The sequence below is a fragment of the Erythrolamprus reginae genome, chromosome 2 (genome assembly GCF_031021105.1).
Source record: "Erythrolamprus reginae isolate rEryReg1 chromosome 2, rEryReg1.hap1, whole genome shotgun sequence".
Classification (NCBI taxonomy): domain Eukaryota; kingdom Metazoa; phylum Chordata; class Lepidosauria; order Squamata; family Dipsadidae; genus Erythrolamprus; species Erythrolamprus reginae.
The window spans coordinates 135,250,850-135,266,785 of NC_091951.1; the positions used below are offsets into that span (position 1 = coordinate 135,250,850).

At 40.5% G+C, this 15,936-nt stretch overlaps 1 protein-coding gene across 2 annotated transcripts in view; it reads left to right on the forward strand.

Annotated features, from left to right (window-relative positions):
* The window catches only part of GABRB2 (gamma-aminobutyric acid type A receptor subunit beta2), a 146,683-nt gene that overhangs the window by 66,578 nt on the left and 64,169 nt on the right, over positions 1-15,936 (forward strand). For both annotated transcript variants that reach the window (XM_070735896.1, XM_070735897.1), the window contains exon 5: positions 4,047-4,129. In XM_070735896.1, coding sequence (XP_070591997.1) covers positions 4,047-4,129 — 83 coding nt within the window. The remainder of the gene's footprint in view (positions 1-4,046; positions 4,130-15,936) is intronic.

Here is a 15,936-nt window from a genome sequence, read left to right on the forward strand (position 1 = left end):
CTCTTAGATTTTTCACAAAGGCCTTTGAGATAGAATTATTCTATTTTTTCCCAACATTCAGCCAATTAAAATCAATAGAAAAAAAGCCAAAACATTTTCTCTCCAAAGCTGATTTCTCCATGCAGGAGAGAAAATAATCTCAAGACAATTTTGTCCTCAAATTTCCATATATTATCATTGGGACTGCTGCCAACCCATCTAACTGTTAAAAAGACAGTTGTTTCCAAAAAGCAGAATGCTGGACAGAGCAACAAGTGCAGTTTTCTTAATTGTTTTACATAGAAAAATCACTGTACTCAATCTTTATGCATTGATCATTCCCGAGTCTACGGAGAAGGGCGGCATACAAATCTAATTAATAATAATAATAATAATAATAATAATAATAATAATAATAATAATAATAATAATAATATAAAATAAAATAAAATAATAATAATGATTCTAATAAAAGTCTTATGAACAAATGCAAACAAGTACATAGATAGGCAGGCAGGCAGGCAGGCAGGAAGGCAGATAGATAGATGGGTGATAGGTAGGTAGGTAGGAAGACTGCTGATTAGCAACTTGAACTTGATATAAGTCTGAGCTATTTTAAAATAATGGGAGTTTTAAAATATGTGGTTATATTAAAAAAAGGAAAATATTTTAAACTTTTGATTCTGGAGAATAAATAAGGGATCTAATGATACTATATGTTTTCACTGCCCAATAACAATTCCAGAGACAGTTAAGAAAATATTAACAAACCTCTGCACATCCTTCAGTTGTCTAGGAAACAAGCAGCCAGCCAGTCAACCCGTTCTGGCAAGGATTTTTAGAAAGAAATTGAGGGAATGTATGTCCTAATGAACTGAAAAATAAGTTAGATTCAAAAATGAAAATAATTCATTTTATATCTGTAACCTAATACGTTTATGTTTGTTAAAGAAAACTTGAGCTTGGTAGAAAGAACAGAACAGTCACAGGGCATTAGTAGAAATCTCCAGGGCATTATGAGATTCTACCCAACTGAAAGAAGGCAATGTGAAATCTTATCCCTATTGTTGCTAAAATAACTACATATACATCAGTAGTAGGTTCTAAAACCCTTTACTACCAGTTCTTGCACATGCTCATGCGCACAATGCCTCCCACCGCCTCTGCTAACAGTTCTTAGATGCAGGTTGAACCGAAAGCAACCCACCAGTAATAGACATGTCTGTGAAACCACGGAGAACTGAACTTCACTTTAAGGAGACATTATTTTTATTATATTTCTGGTGTTTTTGGATCTTCTGAGATTTGGTAAATAAATTGCAATCTTTTGGAGGAAAAGCAATCATAACAATGTTCTTTTTAAATTAAACTGCTTGCCAGCTGCACAATTTAAGCAAAGAAATTATGCCCTGCTAATGCCTTATTATGTTATTTGATTAAGATGTTTCCATGCTGTATGCTAAATGGAAAATTCTGGTAGTTTGAAGTCCACACATCTCAAAAGTTTACATGTTTGAAAAGTACTGCTCTAAGAATTCCAAAACCAAATATTGTTTTTTACAGAATAATTACTTGCTTTCACTGATTTTCTATACTCTGAGAAAGGATACTAAAATAATTATTATAAATAAGTGAGAATACCATATTTTCCAATTATTGGGGGTAGAGGTATTATGCTCCTGAGAGATGCTATACAAATAGCACAAATAAATCACTGATGTTATTAGAATTGAAAAATTATTCTATTGACAAATGTTTACTTAAGCTATTATTTCTCTCTTTTAACTCCCTATATTGACCGAAAAATGCAGGAACCTGCTAAATTAAAATGTCTTTGTGTGTGAGAGAGAGAGGTTTGTGAGCTAGTTTTTGTCAATCTCTAGGACAGGGATGGTGAACCTATGGCACGGGTGCCACAGGTGGCACACGGAGCCATATCTGCTGGCATGCGAGCTATTGCCGTAGTTCAGCTCCAACATGCATGTGTGTGCTGGCCAGCTGATTTTTGGCTTGAACAGAGGCTCTGGAAGGGCGTTTTTGGCTTCCAGAGAGCCTTCGGGGGGGATGGGAGAGGGTGTTTTTACCCTCTTCTGGCTCCAGGGAACCCTTTGCATCCTGGGGAAGGTGAAACACGAGCCTACTGGGCCAACCAGAAGTTGGGAAACAGGCCGTTTTCAGCCTCCAGAGGGCCTCCAGGGGGTGGGGGAAGGTGTTTTTGCCCTCCACAGGCATCGAATTATGGGTGTGGGCACTCGTGCATGCGTTTTGGCACCCAAGGGGAAAAAGGTTCGCCATCTCTGTTCTAGGACTATGAGATGGTGAAGGAAACAGAGATTGCCCCAAAGCAGCTTTCCTTTCTCTCAGAGATTCCAATAGGCTCCTTAGTTTACTGAGGAAGTGCAGAAAATGAAATGAATGAATAGACACAATGATGGAAATAAACCAGAAATTCAATTAAGGGCAGCTGAATTCCCCTGTAGTAATAGTAGTTTATAGCTTGGTACCAAATTACCTTCAGGAATGTGTTCACTAGAATTAGTCAAACCAATTCGAACTTATCATTACGTTTTCCATAGATTCTGATAGACTGAATTCTGTGGTTTGGGCTGTTACATGTTTTCCTCTTGTTATTAATCTGTCTGTGATGATGTTCGTCTTTCATATTCGAAGAGGAACTTGACATCTAATGGGTTGTGGGCTGTATGCAATGTGTCTGCAGGTGGCTGGTAAGGCCTATACAGGCATGAAATGTTCTGCCACATGTTGGGCAGACATGTGTGGGCATCATTGTTGCATTTGCAGATCTGGCTTTGTGGAGTGCTTGCTTCTCTTCTGCTATGAATGTTCTTCTGGCCTCAGGTGTCTGACAGCCTTGGTGGATCAGCATGCACCATGTTGGTTGATCTTGTGCCAGGGTTTCCCAGGAGGTGGTGTCGATATCGAGGGACTTGAAGGAGGCTTTCATCATGCCTTTATATTACTTTCTTTGTCCCCTATGTGATCACTTTCCTTTAGACAGCTCACCATAAAAGACCTGTTTAGGGATGTGATAGTCTGGCATCCTAGCAGCATGGCCTGCCCAGCATGTCTGGGGTTTCATCAGCAGTGTAGGAATTGATGGCAGTGCTGCTCTGGAGAGGACCTCAGTGTCAAGCACCTTATCCTGCCACTGGATCCTCAGAATTCTACAGAGGCAGGTCATGTGGAAGTGGTTCAATTGCCTAGCATGTCTCCTATATACAATCCACGTCTCACTGGCATACAGTGAGTAGTTAGCACTACTGCTCGGTAGACTTTGAGCTTTGTAGCAAGGCTTATTCCATGTCAGTTCCACAGGTTGGTCATTACTTTGCCAAATGCAAAGCTTGCCTTGGTGATTCTGCAGTTGACCTCAATATCAATTGTCACTGCACAGGAGAGGGTGCTGCCAAGGTATGTAAATTGGTTCACTGCTTTTACTCATTTACTGCAGAGGTGGGCTGCTAAGGTGGAATGGTAACCACACCAAAACACGGGCGCATCTGCTTGTCCATGTGTGATTGTGCTACCTGCCCTGGTGCAGTAGCATAATTGTGCTGGATTCCGCTAACACTTAGAGCCACGGGGGCGAGCACACATCACCGTTCCACCTTACTGCTTTACTATGATGGTGGGCTCTTGGTATTTGGCTTTTGAAGCTGGCTGATGCATCACTTATGTCTTCTTTATGTTGATAAGGAGACCAAAGGTGTTGCATGCTGCTGCAAAATTATCCACACTTGTTTGCATTTCCTGCTCTGATCCAGCATTCAGGGCACAGTCATCAGCAAAGAGGAGGTCATGTAGCACAGTCTCCTTTATCTGGAGACTGTCTGTACAGACAATATGAAGTTAATATGAAATATAAAGTACAAAACTAATGTTCAACTAAAGTGAACCAAAACTAGTACATGGTTTTCTTGAAAGTATAAATTTCTTTCTCTAACCTTTAATGACATGGAATAGATGCATCAATTTTCCAGTCTTTTATCTAGATTTGAATCAGGTTGAACAAATTTTAAAAATGTTTTCATCTCTGTCTTTTCTAGAATTACAACAACAGCTGCATGCATGATGGATCTACGAAGATATCCCTTAGATGAACAAAATTGCACATTAGAGATAGAAAGCTGTAAGTACTTTTGTAAATGCTTTTTTTTTTGTTTCATTATCGATGGCAATCCATATCAGTCTGGTGAACTGCAGGATACAACCATTAAAAATAATAGAAATACAGAAAAAACACTGTAAACCAAAAGAAAGTATGGAGAAAAATAAATAGTCTGTTACACAGCCAAAACATCCACAAGGGATCTATCACTCATTCTAACCCAGGGCCTGGGACAGGGGAGGAGACATATGAACCTCAAGTGGAATGGTGTTCCAGAGAGCAGGCTCCATTACAGGTTCCAACCAGATTATATTATTTAACTAATGGAGTTTGGATACAAGGAGGAACCTGGGTCCAAGGAGGAGGACGAGATGGATCTGTGGCCAACAGAGGAAGATAGCACAGCTTCTCTGACTTTGGAGGTGTGACTGGGGGACCAGGACGAGGCAGTATTGGGTTGCGCAGGCCTAGGAGGGATGGCCAATGATGGGAGAGAGAGCGCAGAATGACCAAGTAAGGGAGGAAGAGGAGGAAAGAATGGGCAGTGGAGCAGAGGAGTGACAAATCTCCAGGGAGGAATTATTGCCTCACCCACCCGATCCTCAAGCACATAGGGTGGAGAGAGGGCAGGATCAGTACAGGGCAAACCAATGACTCAGGTAGAGCTCCCCACCTCTCGTTACAAGGCTCATTTGGGAAGTAAAATTTAAAGAGACACCAGACACGCTTGCAGTTGTCAACCTGTTGCCACCTTGTCTTACTGTGCTTAGCCTTGCTTTGCTTGGGTACGACTTGCCTTGTTTATCTGGCCTGGCCTGGCCCGGCTGTGGGCAAGTACTCAGCGACACAGTTCTGGGAGTCTATTCAACGAAGACTCCATGGAACCCAGTTTTCTGAACAGTGTTTGCTCTCAGAACTGGCTGCTTCTCTGCCCAGCAGCCAGGAACTAGTAGAGGTGCATTTGTGTATGTTTGGAGCACTGATCCTGGATTTACAGTGAACTGTGAAAACTTGGAGGGGAGTTAGAGCAATTAAAGGGAGTTAAGCCTTCACTCTGGCTGTGTTGCTTTCATGTCCAGCCCTGGGTCATCAGAGATGGCACCCAAAGCATGGCAATACTGTGAGACTGTATGGGACATGTAGATACTACAGAAGATATATAGTAGGTGATTCCTCAAATCAAATCTTATGCCATGAAGGACTTTATGGGAGTTTCTAAGCAGCACCTTAATTTGTACTATAATTGCTTGATGAATTCAACTGGTGAATAGAATAGAACAGAATAGAATAGAATTTTATTGGCCAAGTGTGATTTGACACACAAGGAATTTGTCTTGGTGCATATGATCTCAGCGTATATAAAAGAAAAAGATACATTTGTCAAGAATCATGTGGTACAACACTTAATGATTGTCATAGGGGTCAAATAAGCAATGAAGAAACAATCAATATTAATAAAAATCTTAGGATATAAACAACAAGTTACAGTCATACAGTCAAAATGGGAGGAAAAGGATTATAGGAATGATGAGAAAAACTAGTAGAATAGAAGTGCAGATTTAGTAAAAAGTCTGCCAGTGTTGAGGGAATTATTTGTTTAGTAGAGTGATGGCGTTCGGGGAAAAACTGTTCTTGTCTCTAGTTGTCTTGGTGTGCAGTGCTCTGTAGCGACATTTTGAGGGTAGGAGTTGAAACAGTTTGTGTCCAGGATGCGAGGGGTCAGTAAATATTTTCCCTGCCCTCTTTTTGACTCATGCAGTATACAGGTCCGCAATGGAAGGCAGGTTGGCAGCAATTGTTTTCTCTGCAGTTCTGATTATCCTCTGAAGTCCATGTCGGTCCTTTTGAGTTGCAGCACCAAACCAGACAGTTATAGAGGTGCAGATGACAGACTCAATGATTCCTCAACTGATTAATAGCGTTATAGCAATAGCATTTAGACTTATATACCACTTAATAGTGCTTTTACAGACCTCTCTAAGCGGTTTACAGAATCAGCATATTGCCCCCAACAATCTGGATCCTTATTTTACCCACCTCAGATGGATGGAAGGCTGAGTCAACCTTGAGCTGGTGGTGAGATTTGAACTGCTGAACTACAGCTAGCAGTTAGCTGAAGTAGAAATGCAATGCTGCACTCTAACGACTGCGCCACGCCAGTTAACATTTTTCTCATGTCTGCTATTAACTTACTTGCTTCCATGTCTACATTTAGAATATATTTTGGATGAACTAATGTTTCTGGCATAAAGATTAAGAGCTTTTGTTTGGTTTACTTGATGAAAAATGTTCAGTTTTAAAAGACTCATTCAAATGTTTTTTTACATTAATGAGAGGAGCATGAGGATTAATATCAAATCATTTTATCTACTGATCTTGAATTTATATTTTCTTAATGTTTTCAATAAACATTTTATATTTACTCTTGAATTCAGTGATGTTTTTCATCTGGTAACTAATTTGCATCACAGCAAAAATGTATTTTTCTTTTTAAATAATTCTTTCCTGGTTCACTGTACAGATTCATTGTACTTGATTCCTTTCTATTGCATATATAATTAATTATATAATTAATTCTGACTTTTTATAATAGGTAATAAAATATTGTCAACTATGCTATACTATAGCATTTTAGTTAATGGACTCAATTTACGCAAGTATTTGTGCAAGAAAATAATGTGCCACAGACTTGAGTGTCTTATTCAATCTTTGCAAAATCAGAATTTGATTTCCATTCCCATTGTAATTTCATCTTGTCCCTTCTGGATGAAGTTTAGTAAAAATGTCATCTGTTGGAGGGATGTGACATGGTATAAAATTGCTGAATTCTTTTTATTTAGGAGAAATTACCAACATAATATCATGATAGCCAAGCAATGTTGTAAATTTCTATGACAATATTCTCAAAATTAAAACTGTGTGAAAAAATTCAAAAAATATAACATAGCTTGAGACACATAATAAATTTTGTGTTTTCTAGTTATCTATCCTATTTGTGTTATCTGAGGCAGGTCTATACTTTAGTCGTTTGCTATTTTCCATTTTTCATTTAAATTAGTCTTAAAATAAACATCAAGTTCCTTATAAAATGGTGCTTCTGAATCCTCAGAATTACTGGTATGATACTTAGGAATCCTAACATGTAGTTCTAACATATTAGAGAGTCTTCTAGGTTTCAGAAGATGGTGGAAAGAAATTTCTGTCTTCTTTAGGTCTTCTCAGTATCTGTAATGGCCTGTTATGTACCTGAAATTGGTAAGTGATGTCATCTTTACTAATGTTAGCCCATAAGAAATGGGGTAAAATGAACACAGGAGAAGGAATAGAAATTAACAGACCATCAAACCTAAGGCCCCAATGGCACCCTCTCTTCCAACACAAATGCTTACTTAAATTGAACCTGTTAACTTCATGCAATAATTCTCAATAGTGCCTTGCCTTCTTTTGGACTAGCCAGATTTGGAGGCAGTGTAATAAATAATATATATATTTTTTAAAAGATGAATTCCAAAACAGCCAAAATAGATTATGCTGCATCCTCAGTAGTGTTATTCGGTGCATAATGTAAACAACCTGCTTTGGTCGCGTTGATGGATGATCTCTGGCGGGCCCAGGACATGGGCTTGTCCTCTGTCCTGGTGCTTCTTGACCTCTCAGCAGCTTTCGATACCATCGACCATGGTATCCTTCTGCACCGACTAGAGGGGTTGGGAGTGGGAGGCACTGTTCTTCAGTGGTTCTCCTCATGCCTCTCTGGTCGGTCGCAGTCGGTGTTAGTAGGGGATCAGAGGTCGACCTCTAGGTCTCTCCCTTGTGGGGTGCCTCAGGGGTCGGTCCTCTCCCCCCTGCTATTTAATATCTACATGAAACCGCTAGGTGAGATCATCCAAGGGCATGGGGTGAGGTATCATCAATACGCCGATGATACCCAGTTATACATCTCCACCCCATGTCCAGCCAACGAAGTAGTGGAAGTGATGGGCCGGTGCCTGGAGGATGTTAGGGCCTGGATGAGTGTCAACAAGCTCAAACTCAACCCAGACAAGACGGAGTGGCTGTGGATCTTACCTCCCAAGGACAACTCCATCTGTCCATCCATTACCCTGGGGGGAGAATCACTGGCCCCCTCAGAGAAGGTTCGCAACTTGGGCGTCCTCCTCGATCCACAGCTGACATTAGAGAAACATCTTTCAGCTGTGGCGAGGGGGACATTTGCCCAGGTTCGCCTTGTGCACCAGTTGTGACCCTACTTGGACCGGGAGTCACTGCTCACAGTCACTCATGCCCTCATCACCTCGAGGCTTGACTACTGTAACGCTCTCTACATGGGGCTACCTTTGAAAAATGTTCAGAAACTTCAGATCGTGCAGAATGCAGCTGCGAGAGCAATCATGGGCTTTCCCAAATATGCCCATGTTACACCAACACTCCGCAGTCTGCATTGGTTGTCGATCAGTTTCCGGTCACAATTCAAAGTGTTGGTTATGACCTATAAAGCCCTTCATGGCACCGGACCAGATTACCTCAGGGACCGCCTTCTGCTGCATGAATCCCAGCGACCAGTTAGGTCCCACAGAGTGGATCTTCTCCGGGTCCCGTCAACTAAGCAATGTCGCCTGGCGGGACCCAGGGGAAGAGCCTTCTCTGTGGCGGCCCCAGCCCTCTGGAACCAACTCCCCCCAGAGATTAGAACTGCCCCCACCCTCCTTGCCTTTCGTAAACAACTTAAAACCCACCTCTGCCGCCAGGCATGGGGGAATTGAGATCCTCTTTCCCCCTAGGCCTTTACAATTCTATGCATGGTATGTATGTATGTATGTTTGGTTTTTATATTAATTGATTTTTAATCATCAATACCAAATTACTATTGTACACTGTTTTATTGTCGCTGTTAGCCGCCCCGAGTCTCTGGAGAGGGGCGGCATACAAATCCAATAAATAAATAAATAATAAATAAACCTCTTTTCCCCGTTGTTCTTCCATGTTACAAGTGCATAAGAAACAAGATCATTTTATTTCTATAAAATTGGGAAACTACATGTACATCAATATTCTCTCTATCAATTGGCAGTGAATTCACTGAATCAAGAGTAAGGTAAAGTTGGGGACTTCCAGCGGTGACATCACGCTGGTACAAGCAAGTCAACAGGGGGTCTGTTTGGCTCACATGATTTTTAGTGTTTCTGTGGCCTTTTGGACAAGGTTAGCTCTTGAAGAAAGCTCCGATGGAGACAGGAGACTTTGGAACACTAAGGAAGAACAGCAATCTCCTGGAAGAGCGAGAAGTTCCCTTGGATCAGACATGGAAGAAATAGGCCTGTTAATGGCTGATCTGAAGGTGTGATGGAAGAAATGGCCTGTTAATGGCCAATCCGAAAGTGTGACAGTTCACTTGCTAAAAAGGAAGCAAAGAATGAGAAAGCTGCAAGGTGTATCAGTGGCAAAGAAAGTTAAAAAGTGAAAGATCCTCTGTGTTGATGGAGAAAAATTGAACTGAGAAAGGCAATGCAAAAACGAGATACTGAATAGATTGAAAAGCGGTGAATACATAGCGGGAGAGAAGAAGGGGTAGTAAAGTTTGACAATTGGAGAAGGAACTGAGAAAGTGTTTTAACAGCGAAAGAGGGAAAAGGAAGAAGAAGAAGAGAAAGAGTGGGACTTTGGAGAGAAGATTTGGAGAAAAATAGTAGAAGAATGTGAGAGAGAAGGACGGAGAAAGGTAGGGATTGAAAGAAGGTGGTTGGCTGACAGTGCAAAATGGAAGGACAACATCTTGGAAAGAAAATACATTCAGAGATTGTGAAGAAAATAGAATCTGAAATCAAACCTGTGAACGTGATGGTTGGATATTGAATTGAAAGATTTCTATTATTCTATTATTATTATTATTGTAAGAAAGACTGGATGTGGCAACGGTGCCTGGGTGAGGTGAGGGTCTGATGGGAGTCAACAGGCTCAGGCTCAACCCAAACAAGACCGGGTGGCTATGAATATTGCTTCCAAAGGACTATATTGACTGTCCTTCCTTGGTTCTTGGGGGAGAGAAATTAACCCCCTCAGAATGGGTTCACAATTTGGGTGTCCTCCTAGACTCACAGCTAAGTCTAGATCAACACCTGACAGCTGTAACTAGGAGGGCCTTTGCCCAGGTTCCACTAGTGCACCAATTGCAACCATATTTGGATTGAGAGGCTCTTCTCCCATCACTCATGCCCTTATCACCTCACAGCTGGACTATTACAATGCACTCTACATGGGGCTACCCCTGAAGAGTGTTGGGAGACTACAGTTGGTCCAGAATGCAGCTGTGCGAGCTGTTGTGAGTGCGCCCAGATACAGCCACACTTCACCAATTCTTCGTGAGCTGCACTTGCTTCCTATTGGTCTCCAGTCACAATTCAAGTTGTTAGTTATTACCTTTATAGCCCTACATGGCTCAGTTCCAGAGTATCTCCAAGACCGCCTTCTACCACATATCTCTCAGCGACTGGTAAGATCCCACAAGGCTGGCCTTCTTCGGGTGCCATCAGCTAAACAATGTCAACTGGTGGGTCCTTCTCTGTGGTTGCCCCAACTCTCTGGAAGCTGCTACCTCCTGAAATCTGCACTTCCCCCACATTATTGGCTTTCCTGAAAGCTGTAAAGACCTGGCTTTTCTGACCATTGACTTCAAGGAGATGATGAGCGAGGTTGGCACATGGGTAAGGAAGCTTACTCCTTTCCTTGGGAGAGGAACAGAAGCTTACCCCTTTGCACAGCATGTAGGTCTCAATCCCTGGCTGTCAGCTTTTCAGCTGACAAGCACAGAATCTTTAACCACTGAATCATTGCGCCTCCTAAGGAATCTAGAGTATATAGCAATAAACCTGGAATTCATGTATAATTAATTTGGGAGGGGGGTGTAACTATTAAAAAGATGTAACAGTAATAAAATAATCTATGAAGTAATATGAATATAGATTAATTTATTTATTATATTTCATATTTCTTAAGGGCCCAACTCCCTCAAAAAGGGGGATTCTTGATTGTTTTAAATTCTATAGGTGCAGCAAACAAGCAATAATGACCTAGAATTAAGAAGACTAACATGATCTTTTTAAAAAAAGCATTTTCAATTTACTTACAGTTGCCTGGGAAAGCATTAGCACAACGTACAAAATATATTGCCAGCTGTGTTCTTTTTTATAAAGTATCAGCGGGATAGAATGTCTTGCATTTTATTTAGCTTGGTACTAAGTATCTCTGAGCAAAGGAAATGCAATACCTTCCCAAACAGACAAATTAGGTCATTAAAGAAGCTCTGAAAATGCCTTCTCTAAAGCACATTCAGGAATATTTAAATAATAAAACTCTACTTAAAGGGCAAAGCAAAAAAAATTGCTCTTAGTGTTTCAATAAAATAAATATATGAAAATGAAACAGAGAATTTGGGGGAAATATATATTTATAGAATAGTTTATGCCTAGCATGATACCTTAATATTCATGCATGTTCAAAATTATGGAAAAATGGGGGGGGGGGCAGTTAAGTTGGCAATAGAGCGAGGATAACATTGTAAACCTAATGAAACAAAAATTGAAATGACATTAGAAAGCATTTTTTTAGAAAAAACAATACACAGTTATATGAATATTGATTTATGTAGTTTTGCTTTGAAGTTCTTAATATTAATGGTTACTGCAATTGGATTCCTGTCTTTTCAGACTTTCAATTAATGTATGTGCAGTAAAGGGCAGCCATTCACAGCCCTACTGGAATGCTCTGGGGGGAAACGTGTGCACGCACCCTTCAATTTCCTGTGCATGCTGGGCTAGGTCCTGTTAAGTACAGCGGTGGTGGCTGTCAGTTCCAGCTGGGAGCCAGTGAGAGCCAGCAGGAAAAATGCTCCAGGGCGGGCCTGGCGGGTGAGTGTGGCTGGTGGTGGCCACTGCTCCGAGTTGCTTCTCGCACTGGCTCGGCCAGGAGATGCACTTGGCACCCTGCCTGGTTGAGCTGCCCTGCCGCAGCCAGAGTGGGAGTGGGGCGGCTCGAGCAGGCAGGGCACCAGGCGCATCTCCTGGACAGCTTGGAGAGGTAGCTGATGGCCATCTGCCACGCCTGCCGCCCATCTGCTTGAGCTGCCCTGCCGCAGCCAGAGTAGGAGTGGGGCGGCTTGAGCAGGCAGGATGCCGGGTGCATCTCCTGGCCATCTGCAACATTGGTCACCTCTCTGAGCTGCTTCTCGTGCTGGCTCGGCCAGAATTTGTGCCTGCTGCCCCGCCTGCTTGAGCCACCCCACTCCCACTCTGGCAGCGGCAGGGCAGCTCAAGCAGGAGGGGCAGTAGGCATGTCTCCTGGTCAAGCCAGCGTGAGAAGCAGCTCGGAGAGGTGGCTGCCACCAGCTGCGCTTGCCCGCCAGGCTCGCCCTGGAGCATTTTTTCCTGCTGGCAGCTCCCAGCTGGGACTGACATCCACCACCACTGCACCTCGCAGGATCTAGCCTCGTGGCCAGCCGACCCCCACAGCAGCAGCAGCAGCAGAGGTGCCTCACGCCCGCTGGATGAGCACCATGCTCTCTGAGCCTGTGGGGGTGCTGTTGCTGTTGCTGTCTGGGCACAAAAGCTAAATCTTGCGTGCACACGCAGCAGTGATGGTCCTGCGTGCGCAGGTCCATTTCCACCAGTGGAACGGCGTTCCATGCTCTTCCACTTGCTGCCCAATCCTATGTATGTGACTTTGCAATCGAAAATCATATGGCTCACATGCAGTTCAGAAGTGGGGATCACTAGCAAAATCAGATCTGTTGAACCACTTGTTGCAGTTTTGTTTAGATGTAAGATCTATAAATGTTCCCCAACATTTCTGTCTATGTCTTCCCCATCTTTTATTTTAATGCATGTAGTTCAAATCCTTTAAATTATTCCCTGAATAACATGTGTGCAAACAATGGCATTACCCCATATTTTGCTCATTAAGAAACAATTATTTTCTCATTATCCCTATTTTCAGTTTCCAATTTAACCTATTAGATATACGTTGGAAAATTAAGCTTCTTTCCCTTTGCAGTTCACAATATACTGAATCTTCTTATTAAAAATAGAAACTAGAGCAAGCAGAATACTTTAATATGTGGCTACAATATTCTGGCTTTTAAATAACATAATTTACATGTAAAAACATAGTACAAGAGCTATAAATTACACCAAAAAAATCATGTAAGCTTTCTTAAAGTTAAATTTCTTTCTTTTGATAATGTTTTAGTAGTTGTAGTTTTTATATATCAAAAAGCTACTGGAATCTATCATAGCTAAGATTTTTGGCAATATATCTATGCATGTCATGAGATACAGTTCTTGATTCCTCTTAGTTTCTTTTCTACTTCCACAGCAGTTTTATTATCAAGATTTTGTACATCCACTTAACTGAAACCTTTCTTTTCCTGTTCCTTCTTCCATTTCTCTAAACTGAGAGAGTGAAAGTTTATTACTATTTGTATAGCCCCTTATAAAGCAAATCCATTTACTCTTGTCTGGTTCCCATTATAGCAAAACAAAATTCCTAGCCCATCTCAGTTCTTGTACATCTCTGCCTTTCAAATATTTCAGTGTCAGAAAAGTGGAGAACAATCAATGATTCAATTCTTTAGTACTGGGAAAGTTAATGGGCATCTCAATCTGAACACTCTTCAAACTTACTCTCAGAAAAAGAGATGCATAATCAACCTGGAAATTAGAAAATAGTAACTGCTATTCCAAGCAATTATTCATTATTGCTTGTTCAGAAGTCTTACAGATTCAATAAATAATTGAATCAGTTAAGGACATACAGCTTTGAAGCCATTCATTCCAATTCATATGACTCAGTAGCTCCTGTGTCAATATTGTTAAAGGCAGCATAATAAATTTGGCACTGATCAACCTAATGAAGAAATGTTGGTATCCTAAGAATTATATCTTTCTTGCCCAGTATTGCAAGTCCCATGCTTGGTAATGTGTTATGTTACCATGGAAACACCTCTATTTGCTTTTCGATCTTAAACATTATAATATCAGATTATGCTGCAGAATTCAAAAAGAGACTAACAATGTATAATGGATGCTGCTTCAAACCATTGCCTCTCGAGGATAAGATAAACTCATTATTATAAAAAGGAGCCATTGAACAGTATCTCCTACACAATCAGAGCAGAGCTTCAGTTCCTAGTTCAAAAGTGTAATAAATGATTCTGCTCCATTGCCAGGTACTCAAAAGTGTGTTTGTCCCTGGAATTTCAGAATGCCACCATGCTAAAATATCTTCCCTCTTCCTGAAAAGTAAGGTTTGGTTTGCTATAATAAACCTAAAGGGCTCATCTCCTTTTCCCTGAGATTTTTGTTGAGAGGACAAACTTTTCAGTTCAAAGTTCTTCTCTTAAGGTTATCTAGCCTCCACAGAGTATTTGCAAAATGCACTGAGATAGTTGGGGCTTATTTAAAAATTCAAATGGGATTTATATGCAGAAGGACAGTACAAGAAGTCCTTGACTTACGACTAAAATTGGGACTGGAAATCCTATCAAGTTATTATGGCCATAGCCACATAATCAGAGGTAATTTTCTAGCCTATTTTGCAGTTAAGCAAGCACTATGGTCATTAAGTGAACCTATTCATTTGAAAACATCATAAATAGCAATATGACTGTGGAATACTACAATTGGTCATAAAGCTGACTTGTAAAACATGTCATCACATGACCTATGTTGCAACCATTTGCAACATGTTGTCATGTTGTTTTACCACTGTTGTTAGCCGTCCCGAGTCTGCGGAGAGGAGCGGCATACAAATCCAATTTAAAAAAAAACCATTTACCATGGCAAAAGTGCTTTACAGGACATAGACTACCCATTTCATGGCTATTGTAACTTTGAATGGTCATAAAGCAATTGAATATGGCTTCACTCTGGCTCAGCTTTCTAAAGGGCAGTCACATGAAGAGAAAACTTAATATTTTTGTCAATGCTATTATTACAATTTCCCTAGGTTGTGAATAGGCAAACCTATTGTTTGGAATGACTAAGTCTAAATGATATGTCCTTTTTAATCACACACTACTTACAATTTCAAGTAATCATAGCAAGAAAGAGAATGATTGTTCTTCATTTTAATATCTGAATTAATAATTATTATATTAAATGTTTATTCATTTCTCCACTGTTTTGCCTTAAACATAGAGCATGGATATTCTGGAATTAAGAGGAACTAACCATTTTTCATAGCTGAAATATTAGAACTCAAACAGGTTGGAATAAAGCAAACAAAAAACGTCACACAAATTCATTTTTTATTGTATAGAATGGAATAGAATACTCAATAGAATCTTTATTTATTCATTTGACTATATCAAATTCAGCTTATTATTTTGAAATGGTATATCATCCATTCAATTTTTTAAAAACACAATATTTTGTCCTTTACATTTACAAATATAACATTTTTCTTTAGCTGGATAATCTAATTTTTTCTGTGCCTCACCCCAGAGACCATGTTTCTACCAACTTCTCAAACCTGAGTCACCTTAAATACGCATATTCATTTAACAGATCATCTTAACAATAGAATCCTGCCAAATCGTGCTTAAGTACTCTCTGGATACCTAAAGCATGAAATGCTAAGTGTCATATTCAGGTCATAGATTCTGAGTTGCCCCTCTCCTATCAAGAATCTCTCATAGTATTTTTAATTTTATATAAAAATAGTTATGCTTTCAAACTATTGGCTTTGTCAAGGTCCTCTTGAAAACAGGGCTATCCCATACTGGTTTACAACACTCCAAACAAGTAATTTAAAATTTAAGTTAACATTAAGCTACA